Raw genomic sequence first — 17,181 nt, forward strand, 5'->3', positions numbered from 1 at the left:
CCAACCTTTATGAAATTTGGTAAGAATTCTTGATGAAATCTGGGTGGGATTGTATTTGGGTCATCTGGGGTAAAAATCTAGGTCAAATAAATAGAAAAACCTTGTGTTCACAATAGAGGTCACAGTTTTCATCCAATATTTATGAACTGTGGTCAGAATGTTTATCTTGATGAAATCTGGATTGGGATTGTATTTGGGTCATCTAGAGTCAGGAACTAGGTCACTAGGTCAAATCATAGAAAAACATTGTGTAGACAATAGAGGTCATAGTTTTCATCTGATCTTAATGAGTCAGGTGAGCGATTCAGGGCCATCATGGCCCTCTTGTTATTGAAAGCACACTGTGTCAAACTGAACACAAATTTTCTGAAATGAATGTCACCAGGCACATTCATGCAATTTAAGCCTTTTCAGACAAGAATGTGTTACATGTATTCCATTTTATTTTATACCTGTTTATGTATGTCCTCTAATCAGCTTTCATCATTTGTACCATTTCCTTCTAATAGTTTACTGTATTGGATGCACATGTGTCCAATATATTTAGTGTGCAAAAGTCCGGGTTAAGGATGTTCAATTGTTTCCACTTTACGGTAATTGATTCACTATATCATGAAAATTAAAAACCTTTATATATTTTCACGGTTTTAAAAGATTAGGTTGGAATAAACGAGTGAAAATTCTATGTTTTAATGTTTTGATTATGCGCCTATAAATTTTCGGCATTTACATATTTTCGAGATTTACTGCAATGAAACCAAGCATTTGATTGCTTGACGTCACTTCGTGATTGACATTGATGAAACGCTTGCTTACGCTGTAGATGTTATTTTCTGTGCAAATACAAGCGTCTATTAATAACAAACGATAATTTGTCAACAATGAAAATCAGATACTTGGCTTAATAATTTTCATTTAACATGTCTAATTTGGATATAATTCGGAATACAAAACGAAATTTAAAAGGTTTTTTTTTTTTAAATGTTCCAAAGAACAATGTGGATTTCAATACAAATACTATTTCCACCAACAATCAGGATTTCCGGTATGACAACTGTTATTTTGACGATTTTTCTATCGGATCGTCGGTAAGTGTGACCACATGTGACAACAGCGATGCCAGTTGGAAAATTGGTAGACGTGTCTTTGAACTCGACACATTGGCCGAATCGCTTTCAGAATGAGTGCTTGTCAAGTGCCCATGAATTTACTTAACACAGTAGAAAGCAGGGTTTTCGGACAGGCATGTGTTTTGGACATACAGTGTAGCAATTGTGGTGCAATAAATAATGTGGCTACTGGACGGAAACATGGCAGAGTTTATGACATGAACACAAAGCTTGCATTGGGTAAGACTTTTTTGTCTTTTTGGTACATTGGTGCATTATATCATGATATATTGTCTAAATTACTGATACTTTTGAATACATTCAGATAGTTATCTCTAAGTAATTCCTGTTTAGTCTACATGCATACATTTTTTTATATTGTACTTGCTATCAGGTTTTTTTTCCTTCTTTGAGACCCTCCAAAAATCAGCCCTTTCCCCTCCGATTTTTTGTTCCCCTCAGCTGGTAAATTTTTCCCTAGATTTCATTTTCCCCTCCAAAAAAAAAATAAATTATTTTTTGAAACCTTTAAATATATAAATTAACCTGATCCAGTGTAGAAAATAGAACAAATATTGCATATTTAAATTTTCTGTTTCCTTGAATTTGTTTTAAAAACAGTAAAATATGCTTAATTGAATATTTTAGATTTTTCTTATTTTCCCCCAAAATCCGGCGTTTCGTGTGATATTTTCCCCCAAAATTCGGCGTCTCGCGCGATTTTTTTCCCCTTAAAAAAGGCCAGGCCCTTTCCCCAAAATCAGATAAAAACTCCTGGCTCTATTTTTCTTTCATATTTTGTCTGATTTACTGCCAGTAAACACAATTACAGTAGAATGTGAATGGTTGTCCTTAAATGTAGTTAAACATGTATATTTTAAAGTGACATAAGTTTATTTTCTTCCTGCAGCCCTATTTATTAATACCGGTAATAAATATGAAATTTTGCAAGTCTATAAAACATAAATATTCTCAATTTGTCAAATACGTATTGGTTTTGAAAATAAAGGGCTTAAATTAATTATTATTTGTGTGTATGTAGATCACTAGGTCTTATAAAATTATGTAACTTTTGTAAATTATTCACATTATTTCATATTATTTTATTCCACATAAGCATATTCTAGCATTGTGCATTGTCAACTGTTCTGTCATTTACTGCAATCTGTTTCAGGTAAATCAGAAACTGAGTGTTTCACCTGGGACTTTCACCTCGAAACTGGCCCTTCTCCGTGACCTTCAGCACAAAGAAAGAGAGGCTATAGCTGTTACTCCTGCAGCAAAAGAGCGACGCATAAGACTCAAAACTGGAACGGTATTTTCATTTATGGGTATTTTATTTTTAAAACACAGTATTCTTCATTTGTATGCCCCCAATTGGCAACATAGTTTTCGCACTGTCCGTGGGTCGGTCGGACAGTCCGTCACACTTTTCGTGCCTGCTCTCTAATTCAAGTAGTTTTCATCCAATCTTCACCAAACTTGGTCAGAAGTTGTATCTAGACCAAGTTCGAACATGACCATGTAGGATCCTGGGTTTATTACAATTGTATGGATTATTTTTTTATATAGTTACAAAGTTGGATTTTGGGGCATCCGTGTCGTTTTGACACATTTCTTGTTTGAGAATGTTTCAATAGATCCATCAATTATATATGCAAAGTAGTTGTAACACTTAAAAGCATATGCTAATGTTTGTAAATTGATTATTGTAAAAGCATTAATGTGCTGTGTAATCATTTCTTTAAATAAAAATCGGAGATAACCCATGAAGGTGCAAGCACATTTTCCAATTTGAAAATCTGTTTTCCCCTTCAGGCATTCAAAGGACAGTGCAAGAAGTACGAGCGGGACCAACATACAGTTCAAACATAGAGGACCAAGATGTTGAAGTTACAACTATACCCCCACCTGTACCCAAGCCTGGTCCAGCAGGGCTAGACACTACTGGGAAGGAATTTGTTTTCTTTAATTTGGAAACAAGAGGGTTAGGTAAAGTTTATTTTTAACAAATTCCTTATTCACAGTGTTGCACATACAGAAGTTTATCTTGGTCCAATTCAGGTATTTAGGTACTCTAAATCTCCAAAGTTGAACTTCTATTAAAAAAAATACATATTTACTAACATGTATAACATAATTCAAACTGCTACTGCTGAGTAACTCAATGTGAGATATCGTGTGAATTGTTGGTCAACCTATGATTGAATTGCAACAAGAGTTATGTTCAGACAAATTTCTCATTTTGCTTTCATATAATAAATCATTCTTAATCTTTATTGATAAAATGATAGTAAATACCACTTAGATGATGCAATGTTACATTACCCACAACTGGCTATTGTATATAATTGTGCATCATTTAAGAATTTAAACTCTCTTCTCTTCGCTTCTTCAGATTTATGAATAAATAAGATGCCAAAAACTTACTTTGAAAAATCCATTAAACGAAGAAAAGAGCGTTTTAATTTTCATAATAACAGTTATTATGCCCCCCTTGGAAGAGAGAGTTAATATTGTTTTGCTGGATGTTGGTCTGTCTGTAGATATTTAGTTTCCAATCAATAATTTGTCAACTTTTTCACTGATTGGCTTTTTATTTTCCATGTGCATAGGGATTGGACAGTATATAACCCCTATTTAAATTATGGTCGCTTGGTCAAAGGTCAAGGTCACAATAAGTGTGAAAATTGTTTTTCCCTTTTATGTTTATTGTAAACACTGCAAAAGAATTTTAAGAAGTTTACATTGTACTTGGGCGATCAACCCAGGGCTCTCTGATTAACAGAGCTAAAATGGATTTTGTGCAATTTCTATGTAAAATTTTTGTTTTGTTTTTTCAGAGCGTACTTCTCACATAATTCAGATAGCTGCAGTGCATTCAACTGGTCAGTTTTCAACATATGTGATGCCTGAGAAGAAGATGTCCTTGAAAGCGTCAGAAATAAATGGAGTGACAGTTGTTGGTGACTCTATGCTTGTCAAGGGACAAACAGTAACAGCTGTCCCCATCAAATCTGCACAGAGAAAATAATATGTGCAATAGCAAATTATTTGTTGCTTGACATCTAACCAATTGTAATTTGCATCTTGTATATAGATTAGCTATGACATCTAATAGCTGTTACATTATTGTTTTTCCTTCTCGATGACAAACATAGTTGTGATTCTTATGTCAGTTGTATTTCTCATGTTTCACCTAAGTTGTAAGATATTTTTGGCAGTGCATTAAACCACAGATGGTGTGTGAAACATAATTGCCCTGCTTATTGTATTCTATGTTGTTTTTAGCTCCACTGGCCAAAGCTCCTGTGTCCGTCGTGCGTGGGTGCGTGCGTTAACTTTTCCTTTAAACATCTTCTCCTAAACTACTGGTCTAATTCTGATGAAATTTCTCAGGAATGTTCCTGGGGTGAACCTCTTTCAAATTTGTTAAAATTATGCCCCTGGGATCAAATTTGACCCGGGGGTCACAAAATTGAACATATGCTTATATAGGCTCTATTTTGTGAAAACTTTACAAATTTTCTCGTCCATAACCATTGGGCCTAGGGCTACCAAATTTGGTATGTAGTGGCATCTTATAGTCCTCTACCAAGTTTGTTCAAATTATGCCCCGAGGGCCACAAAATTGAACATATGCTTATATAAGGCCTTTTTTGTGAAAACTTTAAAAATCTTCTTGTTCACAACAGTATGGCATAGGGCAACCAAATTTGGTATGTAGTGACATGGATTCGTTCTCTACCAAGTTTGTTCAAATTATGCCCCTTGGGTCAAATTTTAAACTGCCCCGGGGGTCACAAAACTGAACATGTATGCTTATAAAGTGCTTATTTTGTGAAAACTTTAAAAATCTTCTGTCCATATCCATTGGGCCAAGGGCTACCAAATTTGGAATGTAGTGACATCTAATAAACCTCTACCAAATTTGTTCAAATAATGCCTCTGGGGTCAACTTTGACCCTGCTGGGGGGGGGGTCACAAAATTTAATAAACGCTTAAAAAGTGCCTATTTTGTGAAATCTTTAACAATCTTGTCGAAAACCATTCAAACTATGGCTACCAAATTTGGTATGCAGGAACATCTTATAGTCCTCTACCATGTTTGTTCAAATTATGCCCTTTGGGTCAAATTTGACCCTGACCCGCGTGTCACAAAATTGAACATTATATATGCTTATACCTTGCTTATTTTGTGAAAACTTTAAAAAACACTCTTGTCCTTAACTCTAGGACTTAGCGCTACCACATTTTTTATGTAGTGAGATATAGTAGTCCTCTACAAAGTTTGCTCAAATTATGCCCCTGGGGTTAAATTTGACCCAGCCCAGGTGGTCACAAAAGTGTACATGTGCTTAAATAGGGCCTATATTTAAGTATCTGCACATGCAGAGAATATTTGTTTCAGCCTTTTTTTCAGCAATGTAGCGATACAGGGCCATCATGGCCCTCTTGTCTTTAAATACACATCACACAGTTCTAAAAATAATAATTTTAAAATAATACATATGTTCAATTTACAACCAACAACATGGGTAACAGGTGGGTGGGGTAATTTAAGATGTTTATTTGAACATCAACATTGTTTTTTCATTTGTTACATCTGAAATATTTTCATAACAATGTACATTATAAATATTTCTACGTGTATCACATTTCAGTTGATAATTTGATTGTTATGGAGCAGTTATTTTATAGATATGTTTTAATTACTATGACAATGCTAGTCATTATATTTTTGAAATTAAGTCCATATTAAAATGTCTGTAGCAAAAAAAATCCACGGTGACCTATCAATTTCTTTACTTCATTTTAATGCTAAGCTAGTTTCCTTTAAATATTGAGAACTTCAAATGAATATGAATATTACATCAACAAAATATGTATCTGTATTGCATGTTATCTATTTTAAACTGTGCAATAAAAAATTTAAAACAAACAAAAAACTAGTCATACTTATTTCTCATTATTTTTTACGATTTCCAAGTTTTTTGGTTTTAAAAGTGTTCAGTATGATAATACAAATGTTAATAATACAAATGTTGCTAATCTAATACAATCTCAATATTACTATGCCATTTTAAATGTATTACACACAAACATTTTACCGTACCCCCAATTTTATGCCCCGCAAAATGACCTTTTTTCAAACACACATGTCATTTAAAAACCTTTGTTATCTCAAAATTATTCACGGTGACCTCCCTTTTTTATTTTATATTTATTTCAGATACAGATCCATTAATCACCATCCAAAAAATTATAGCATTTCGGAAAATGTTCACAAAACGATCAAACATTCTTAAAGCAAACATTTCCGAGTCTTATCAGAAAGTATCCTTCATGATAAATTGTATTTAAACCTGCATGGTTTTGAAACAAGACCTAAAACAAACTTAAATATTGTGTCCTAAATTTAAAACCTACCTATTTTTATGCTCCCCCAAAATTTATTTTGGGGGGAACATATAGTCGCCGCTTCGTCTGTCCGTGGGTGTGTGTGTGCGTCTGTCCGTCCGTGCACAATTTTTGTCCGGACTATTTCTCAGCAACTAATGACCGGAATTCAATGAAACTTTATGGGAAGCTTCACTACCAAGAGAAGATGTGCATATTATCAGCGGGTTCTGGTCAGATGATTTTTCACAGAGTTATGGCCCTTTGAAATTTTCTATTAACTGTACATATAGTGCAATTCTTGTCCGGGCTATTTCTCAGCAACTAATGACCGGAATGCACTGAATCTTTATGAGAAGCTTTACTACCATAAGGACATGTGCATATTATCAGCGGGTTCTGGTCGGATGATTTTTCACAGAGTTATGGCCTTTTGAAATTTTCTATTAACTTTACATATAATGCAATTCTTGTCCGGGCTATTTCTCAGCAACTAATGACCGGAATTCAATGAAACTTTATGGAAAGCTTCACTATCAAAAGGACATGTGCATATTATCAGCGGGTTCTGGTCGGATGATTTGTCACACAGTTATGGCCCTTTGAAATATTCTATTAACTGTACATATAATGCAATTCTTGTCTGGGCTATTTCTCAGCAACTAATGACCGGAATTAAATGAAACTATGAGAAGCTTCACTACCAAATGGACATGTGCATATTATCAGCCGGTTCTGGTCGGATGATTTTTCACAGAGTTATGGCCCTTTGAAATGTTTCCATTAACTGTACATATAGTGCAATTCTTGTCCGGGCTATTTCTCAGCAACTTATGACCGGAATTCAATGAAACTTTATGGGAAGCTTCACTACCAAAAGGAGATATGCATATTATCAGCCGGTTCTGGTCGGATGATTTTTCACAGAGTTATGGCCCTTTGAAATTTTCCATTAACTGTACATATAGTGCATTTCTTGTCCGGGCTATTTCTCAGCAACTAATGACCGGAATTCAATGAAACTTTATGGGAAGCTTCACTACAAAGAGGAGATGTGCATATTATCAGCCGGTTCTGGTCGGATGATTTTTCACAGAGTTATGGCCCTTTGAAATTTTCCGTTGTACATATAGTGTTATTCTTGTCCGAGCTATTTCTCAGCAACTTATAACGGGAATTCAATGAAACATTATGGGAAGCTTCAGTACCAACAGGAGATGTGTATATTATCAGGCGGTTATGGTCGGATGATTTTTCACAGAGTTATGGCCCTTTGAATTTTCTATAAACTGTACATATAGTGCAATTCTTGTCCGGGCTATTTCTCCCCAACTACTGACTGAAATTCAATGAAGCTTTATGGAAAGCTTAACTACCTTGAGGAGATGCGCATGTTATTTATGGGTTCTGGTTAGATGATTTATTTAGAGAGTTATAGCCCTTTGAAATTTTTAAGTTGCTAAACCATCCATCGTATTATTTTGTCCAAAGTTATGCCCCTCAAGACGTTTCCTTTTATTTGAATATATAGTGCAGTATTGTGACAGAAAAAAACATTTGGGGAGCATCACCCGTCTCCGACGGTTTCTTGTTTTATATATAAATAATCTCTGAAAAATGTATTTAATGTTTCATAAGATATAAGTATGTTTCCAACTGACGTCACACAACGTCCTTAAATTACATAAATGCACACATCATTCATGAACTTAACTTTGTTTTAAATATATTTAAGGTGAAAATGCAAATAAATGTAATACTTTAATAGGTATGTAATAAAAGATTATTTCACAGCCATGTGACTGTGATTAATTTGAATTAGTACACAGCCAGCATACTCTCAATTGGCTCACGTTCCAGCTTGTTTAATATGGTATGTGAGCTGTTTACCTGCCCAAATATATCATCCTATTGTACACAACGCTACTATTTAATGTTATAGTAATTAAGGCCACTGTGAGAGTGAATAAACTAGACTATATAAGGTCCTCACTCAAGGATAACATGGTTTTATACACATACGTAAAGTGTCATCCAACTGAAGCCTTTGCAGTCAACATTATCTCTGATGCCACTTTCAGCCTTAACTGAATTTTTGCTTAAAACTTTCTTTACACAAAAGACTCCATATAAGTGGTCTTCTGTTGTTTCTGATAAGCCTGTGTGCACTGGGATAGCACTTTAGGCACATGCATTCTACCCAATTAGCCTGGAGTGATGCTCATATACATTTGTAGCAAGAATGGAACTTGTACAACCACATTGAGACGTTCCGAGACTTCACAGCGGTGGAGTACTGCAGTTCCACAGTACATCCCATACTTCATGCCCAATGTAGAGTAGCTAGAAAGGTGGGCTACTTTGGATGGAACATTGTCTTCATCATGGTAAGTTGCCAATTAAACAGATTTGAAGCCATTTGTTTTTTGAACTTGTGCATCAAAAAGCAGTTAATTCAAACTTAATAATTTGACTCTCCAACAAATATTTATAGATATATTTAGAGGATATGTGTTGATATTGAATTAATACTGCTTTTTTTTCCATACATTTGTTCCTTATGTGTACAATTGATAATTTCAGTTGTGTACCAGTAAAATTAATTATGTTTTGTAAACGTATACATGTGTATTTGTTGTCTTTCAGCCAAAGTGTATAAAACATGCCTATTATAGTAATGAATTGATACTATTTTGTCTTCAATGCACAAGTGTTTTATTATTAATTAATTGACATTGTAGTATTCTTTGACTGTCTTCAGTTACTGATCAACAGCCTGACGTTTGCTGCCTATGCCATAGAGTACACGTCTCCTGACCGACTCATGGTGACCATCACCCTGTTCCTCACTGCCGTGGCCTTCAAACTTGTCGTGAAACAGAGTCTGCCCACTATCTCCTATCTCACCTACCTGGTAATATGGCTTAACCCTTAACCACTTAGATACTCATTGTGAAGCCTTTGTAGTCCCTTAGAAAATCAAATTAAATACAAGACCTTCCTTACTAGACCCTAGTTTTAAATGCTTCATTTCCAACCCTAACACACACTAAGATGAGCAGCAAATAGCATTAACCTTGAACAGCCTGTGAGTTATGCTGGCTGCAAATGCCTTTTTATGTCCGCCATCACTATAGTGGGGGACATATTGTTTTTGCCCTGTCTGTTGGTTTGTTGCTTCGTTTGTGTGTTTGTTTGCATCAAACTTTAACATTTGCCATAACTTTTGCAATATTGAAGATAGCAACTTGATATTTGGCATGCATGTGTATCTCATGGAGCTGCACATTTTGAGTGGTGAAACTTCAAGGTCAAGGTCATCCTTTAAGGTCAAAGGTCAAATATATGGGGACATAGTGTTTCACAAACACATCGCTTGTTCACTTTGATTTTGAGTGGGACAGGGTTAAATTTACAAGCTATTGTTGAACAACGCTTTTTTCCAATTAGTTTGAACCAAAAATAGTTTGCAGGAGAAAAAAGCAAATTAGAAAATGATCTCTGTAATACTTTTTACAGTGAAAATACATACGGGAATGTTTTTATATTATATAAAACAGTAAAGATCCAATGGCTTGAACTTGATTGGCTCCAATTTCCGTTTGGCTTGAACTCTCCTCAAATCACCGATTTTTTTAATTGCTATATATTCATATACATTTCTGTCGGAATAATTTGCTCGAATTTGCGAGGGTCGAATTGTCGGATGGCTCCCAACTGTTTTCACAGTCCCAGTCACAATTTTCACATGTTCTTAAATTGTTTGTTTGGCTCGAACTTGCTTTAGGTTGAATAAAGCTGTCAATCAATAAGGAGTGCTTTATAAAAGGCACACCATAATTGAAAACATGTCATTGACTCAATTGTTTATTGATTCGAGCAAAAGATAACATTTTGTATTGATTAATATTGCGTTGTTTGTTATTGCAGTATCATTATGTCTGGAGTTGCTGCATTACACTATCTAAAATGTCAACTTTATGGAATAGAAAAAGTTACATATATATTCGACAACTCATGAAAAAAACATGGACTGACATTAAGTCATTCTTAAAAAAGGGAATAAATAACATGAAGTGCTGTTTAATATTTCAGCGATTTGAAATTGTACATAGTGCTGATGCATGTTTTGTATTTAGGGCTGTTTCTAACACGTACATGTAAATGTGCTACTTAAAAACGTGCTAATATTATATCAATTTAGTGTGATATTTGCTTTATTGTTTGAGTTTCTGTTTTAAAATATTAATTACTTAAAAATATTAAGTTTATATTTGGTTCTCATTAATTCAAAAGCAGAAAGTAGTATGGACGTTAAGCAGTATTAATGACTGCAGATGTAAATCTATTGCAGATTCATGTAAGTAAACATTAGTGTATTAGAAATCGGTTGGCTCGAATTCTGGATGGGTAAAACTTTTGTTGTCAGTCCCAGCGAATTTTTGCCATCAGGTTTTGACTGAATATAACAAATAGCACCAAACACTAAAGGCCTCATCACATTATACTAGTAGTTACTGTGACCAACTTATCAGCCCATAAACTTTGATCAGACTGAAGCCAAAGTTTGATGTCTGTCTGATAGCTTGAAGGCTTACTTGGAGGTGGTCACTATCATGTAAGGTCATCAGTGGTCAGTACTGTTTCTTATTTCATACTGCACTTTTAAGCATGTGCATTAAAAAAAAATATTAAAGACACACATCATTTTTATTTAAGACACAAAATTCTTCTGACAGACTAGAAAATTTACCTGACGACTTTGTAACATCTTGGAAAATATTTGCATTGTGAGAGGTTACAAATCGTTAAAGCAATAAGCACCACTACAAAATAATGCCAGGAGACAGTGGATACCATACAATTTTATGGGTGCACTAAAATGGTTTTGGTACATTAGCCATTAAAACAGACCTTGTATGTCAATATACACAAATAAGAAGCATAATGCTGTAAGGTATACAGAGATGTAATGTAAGTAGATATGATGTGAAAATACGGATTTGTTAATTCTATAATTGTGCATGTAGATATTCATATTGAATCTATAAATGCAGCAGAAGGGTCTTAGACCATATGTGGCTTGCATACCTTCAGACCTGCCTGTGTATTTGTGCACAAAACTAATGTGCAAGCAGATTGGAGCTACACTGGATTCATATGGCTAGAGATCCTACACTGGATTCATATGGCTAGAGATCCTACACTGGATTCATATGGCTAGAGATCCTACACTGGATTCATATGGCTAGAGATCCTACACTGGATTCATATGGCTAGAGATCCTACACTGGATTCATATGGCTAGAGATCCTACACTGGATTCATATGGCTAGAGATCCTACACTGGATTCATATGGCTAGAGATCCTACACTGGATTCATATGGCTAGAGATCCTACACTGGATTCATATGGCTAGAGATCCTACACTGGATTCATATGGCTAGAGATCCTACACTGGATTCATATGGCTAGAGATCCTACACTGGATTCATATGGCTAGAGATCTTACACTGGCTTCATATGGCTAGAGATCCTACACTGGATTCATATGGCTAGAGATCCTACACTGGATTCATATGGCTAGAGATCCTACACTGGATTCATATGGCTAGAGATCCTACACTGGATTCATTTGGCTAGAGATCCTACACTGGATTCATATGGCTAGAGATCCTACACTGGATTCATATGGCTAGAGATCCTTCACTGGATTCATATGGCTAGAGATTCTACACTGGATTTATATGACTAGAGATCCTACACTGGATTCATATGGCTAGTGATCCTACACTGGATTCATATGGCTAGAGATCCTACACTGGATTCATATGGCTAGAGATCCTACACTGGATTCATATGGCTAGAGATCCTATACTGGATTCATATGGCTAGAGATCCTACACTGGATTCATATGGCTAGAGATCCTACACTGGATTCATATGGCTAGAGATCCTACACTGGATTCATATGACTAGAGATCCTACACTGGATTCATATGGCTAGTGATCCTACACTGGATTCATATGTCTAGAGATCCTACACTGGATTCATATGGCTAGAGATCCTACACTGGATTCATATGGCTAGAGATCCTACACTGGATTCATATGGCTAGAGATCCTACACTGGATTCATATGGCTAGAGATCCTACACTGGATTCATATGGCTAGAGATCATACACTGGATTCATATGGCTAGAGATCCTACACTGGATTCATATGACTAGAGATCCTACACTGGATTCATATGGCTAGAGATTTACACTGGATTCATATGGCTAGAGATCCTACACTGGATTCATATGGCTAGAGATCCTACACTGGATTCATATGGCTAGAGATCTTACACTGGATTCATATGGCTAGAGATCCTACACTGGATTCATATGGCTAGAGATCCTACACTGGATTCATATGGCTAGAGATCCTACACTGGATTCATATGGCTAGAGATCTTACACTGGATTCATATGGCTAGAGATCCTACACTGGATTCATATGGCTAGAGATCCTACACTGGATTCATATGGCTAGAGATCTTACACTGGATTCATATGGCTAGAGATCCTACACTGGATTCATATGGCTAGAGATCCTACACTGGATTCATATGGCTAGAGATCCTACACTGGATTCATATGGCTAGAGATCCTTTCTGCATGAGGCGGCTCATATTTAAAGAAGAGAATAGCCGAGTTGCACTGTATAAAGACTAAATGTCTCATTTTTGGCCTCATTCAATACACATGTTCTTTCTTTACCCAGGATGAGTATGTGATTGCGTCGCTGATCTTTCTGGGCATGCAGGCAGCCCAGAACACCACCATGAACCTCCTGTCTCGCTTCCTCACCAAGAAACAGGTGGAGTTCTGTGACAAAACCACCATGGTCTTCATGGCATTTGTGCTGATCTTGTTCCATGCGTGCTTTGGAATCTATATATATCATACTGTAAGTGGTCTTCTTCCTTTTTATATGCAATATTCACACAATAAATGTGATTATCAATAAAAATATATAATAATGTATAATATGAAATTTTGTTATAAAATTGTCTTGAGGGCCCGTATGTTTAAGAAATAATTAATTCTGTACATTTTTGGTGACTTAGGTTCATTGTAGAGCAAGTCCATATATTATTTTTTTCTCTCATTGAAATGTTATTCCACTAGTGAAAAAAAATTGTTTCAAACCCCAGTTTTTTCCTTTCAAAAGCCTATAAGATAAACTGTATTTGTTAACAATCCTCTACCTTTTTCTATATGATGTAATATGCACTTTTGGATGAAATAGTAAAATGTTGGGCTATCTTGTTTAGTGGGGAGAGCTCTTTACTACAAAATCAAGGTTGGGTGGTTCCAATCCAGTAAGGGCACATAACTTGTGTTGGGATAGGTCATGAAATGAGCCGCGTTCTGAGAAAACTGGGCTTAATGCATTTTCATAAAGTGTCGTCCCAGATTAGCCTGTGCAGTCTGCACAGGCTAATCAGGGACGACACTTTCCGCTTTTATGACATTTTTTGTTTAAATAAAGTCTCTTCTTAGCAAAAATCCAATTAAGGCGGAAAGTGTCGTCCCTGATTAGCCAGTGCGGACTGCACAGGCCAATCTGGGACGACACTTTAAGCACATGCATTATCCCCAGTTTTCTCATAACACGACACAAATCTTTTATACAGCCATTGTCTGTCTACCTCTGATTCAAGAAGGGCAGTTGTCAGTTACTGGCATAAGTATGTCCACTTAGACCTGGTCAATCAGCTCTCCAAGAAAAAGTGTGAATGGGTAAATTTACTGGCGTTATATGACAGAAATATCATTGAAAACAGCAAACAATTAAACTAAACAACCAATACAATAATATAAGTGATTTATGTTTAATTTCTTTCAATCTTTTGAGAACTTTATTAACAGGGCATGCAATTTACACTTCACTTTGGTTCATATTTTTTTACAAAAATAAAAATATTTACAGGCATCTAAACGCAGAAGAATAATGGCTGAAAAGGACAAAATGTATGCAGTAAGTATTTGGTTTTCTCTTCTCTCTTTATATATATATATATATACAGTCAAAACCCGATGGATCGAACTCACTTTGCTCAAATTTCCGGTTGGCTTGATTCATGTAAATAAATGTGTATGACCTTTTTATTTTTTATAAATACCTGCATTTATTGATCATTTGGGTCTTTATATAATAAATATGAATATTCTATAAAGTTGCAACACATCAAGAACTAAATTCATTGAAAGTCCATCCAGTTCCTAACAGATTGTCATTTGAGAGCTAGCAAGAACAGCTAATAAATCTTTTGAAAATGCATGGTGACCTTTTTGCCTTCATCAGTAATATATGTATGCAATTACGGGTAATATAGTTAATGTGATTGTGTTAATAAAAATTGTTCTTTTTTGCATTTATTTTTGGAGCAGAAATGTATGCATTTGCTTGCACATTCATGTAAACATTTTCATGTTCTACATGGTAGTACTTGACAGCCAGGTCTCACAATAGATCTGATCTTCATTGCTCCAATTTTTTAATCAACTCTTGTTACCATTGTGTGTTTTGTTGATTGTTTTTGTTGTCACCTACCGGTTTCACCGGAGGGGACTTATGGTTTTCGCTCTGTGTGTCTGTTTGTGAGTCTGTCACACTTTTCTGGATCCTGTGATAACTTTAAAAGTTCTCAATATTTTTTAATGAAACTTTAAACATGGATAGATGGCAATATGGACATTATGCATGTCATTTCATTTTGTTCCTACGTCAAAAATTCTGGTTGCTTTGGCGACAAATAGAGTAGAAATACTGCTGAAAATGGTGGTTTTCTGGATCCTGCAATAATTTTTAAAGTTCTTCATATTTTTGCATGAAACTTGAAACATGGATAGATGGCAATATGGACATTATGATCGTCATTTCATTGTGTTCCTACGTCAACAATTCTGGTTGCTATGGCAAAAAATGAAACACAAATTTTGACAATGGTGGAATTTCTGACAATGGTGGAGCCAGTAGGGGACATATATTGCTTGGCAATAGTCTTGTTTTCAATGATGTACCAACTAAAAGGTTAGCGTTGCAATTGTTATACCAGGGTGCTATAACTGTTATTATAGCAGTAAAGATCACTTTGATATTTACATTAAAAACATGAACTTGTTAAACCTTGTTATTAATTGTTAATTACAATTACTTGGCTAACAATGACCGCTACTGACAGTGCATATACATGTTGTATTTGTATTACAGTCAAGGCGTGAGTTTTTGCTGCAGTATGGAACCCTTCCCCAGAGAACAGAATCTGCCACAGAGAGACTGGCTGACTACTACGACACATTGGCCAACCTTTCGCTGAGTCTCGAGAAACCAAAACAAAACAGGCTTTAAATGTTCCTTTGCTGCATTGTCATGCATAATTAGATTCATGAACTCTTAAAGGTAGAAATTGCCTGTGCTTCAGAATTCTTGCATTAATTAAATGTAAGTCATTGTGGTTGTCTTCAGTTAAACATAAAACAAGTGGACATGATGCGATTTGCAGTGCACAGAGGAAAACTAGCAGAAAGTTCTTTATTATTTGCATCAATTGTTACTGTAGAAGGATTGCTGATGGCACTGGATCTGTGAAAACTACCTTTAAATATAGAAATACAAACACACTTCTGAGGGCCCTATGACCTAATAGTGACTACCCAGCAGCCCAATATATATAGATCCAAGTCAAAGACTGACGTCCATATGAGCCGCATTCTAAGAAAACTGGGCTTAATGCATGTGCGTTAAGCGTCATCCCAGATAAGCATGTGAAGCGCCCCCAGGCTAATCAGGGACAACACTTTCCCCTTTTCTGACATTTTTAGTTTAAAGGAAGTCCCTCCTTACCAAAAATCAAGTTTAGGCGGAAAGTGTCGTCCCTAATAAGCCTGTGCGGACTGCACAGGCTAATCTGGGATGACACTTTATGCACATGCATTAAGCCCAGTTTTCTAAGAACGCGGCTCATATACAGTTTGGAGCCGTCAGGTATTTATGTTTCCATAGTGTTGCCAGGTGATCAAAAAACGTTAAATTAAATCTTTTGTTTAAATGGTTTAATAGCATACTGTTAACCAAAATGTTAACCATTGTCTTGTCTTCACAAAGTGTTTGTAGTTAATATATCTGGTGAATCAGCATTATTCCTGACAGATCATATCAATTACATCTTTTCCACATGCATTTTGAACATAAATAAGTTATTGTTTCTATTTATTCCTTATAAAAATTATTTAATGCTAGTTTTGTGTCTGTTATTTACATTAAAAGATGTTATATATGTCTGTCCTCAAGTATTATCTTGTTGTTGCTTTTTTCACTGAATATTTAAGATTTGTTATTCTATGTAATAATTAATTTTCTTCTGAGTTCGTATGTTAATAAAATAAACAGTCACATGTTATATACTTTTCCTTGTAAGGTGATAGTAATAACCACCTTTCAAATAAATCAAAATATCACCCCATGAAGGCATTTCAAGCATATGGTAATTCAATTGTTTGGATAATGCAATACAGTTGAACATTTTGATTAAGTGACATCTTTGAAAGAAACAACAGATCGATTCTCTGATGGTGTTGCAGATTTAAACAAGAGCTGCGTTTGTGAAACACAATGCC

General features: G+C 35.4%; 1 protein-coding gene and 1 long non-coding RNA gene across 3 annotated transcripts in view; both read left to right on the forward strand.

Annotated features, from left to right (window-relative positions):
* Window positions 1-5,971, forward strand: part of LOC127856374 (uncharacterized) — a 6,885-nt gene extending 914 nt beyond the window's left edge. The window contains exons 1-3 of the long non-coding RNA XR_008037987.1: window positions 1-2,424; window positions 2,928-3,101; window positions 3,953-5,971. The exon at window positions 1-2,424 is cut by the window's left edge and continues 914 nt beyond it. This is a non-coding gene — a long non-coding RNA (uncharacterized LOC127856374). The remainder of the gene's footprint in view (window positions 2,425-2,927; window positions 3,102-3,952) is intronic.
* LOC127856368 (uncharacterized) overlaps window positions 1-16,964 on the forward strand; it is a 32,694-nt gene extending 15,730 nt beyond the window's left edge. For both annotated transcript variants that reach the window (XM_052392513.1, XM_052392514.1), the window contains exons 7-11: window positions 8,747-8,896; window positions 9,271-9,423; window positions 13,280-13,465; window positions 14,492-14,539; window positions 15,776-16,964. In XM_052392513.1, the coding sequence (XP_052248473.1) occupies window positions 8,747-8,896; window positions 9,271-9,423; window positions 13,280-13,465; window positions 14,492-14,539; window positions 15,776-15,913 (675 nt within the window). In that variant the 3' untranslated portion in view covers window positions 15,914-16,964. The remainder of the gene's footprint in view (window positions 1-8,746; window positions 8,897-9,270; window positions 9,424-13,279; window positions 13,466-14,491; window positions 14,540-15,775) is intronic.
* Window positions 16,965-17,181: the final 217 nt, after the last annotated feature.

The sequence above is a fragment of the Dreissena polymorpha genome, chromosome 13, assembly GCF_020536995.1.
Source record: "Dreissena polymorpha isolate Duluth1 chromosome 13, UMN_Dpol_1.0, whole genome shotgun sequence".
Classification (NCBI taxonomy): domain Eukaryota; kingdom Metazoa; phylum Mollusca; class Bivalvia; order Myida; family Dreissenidae; genus Dreissena; species Dreissena polymorpha.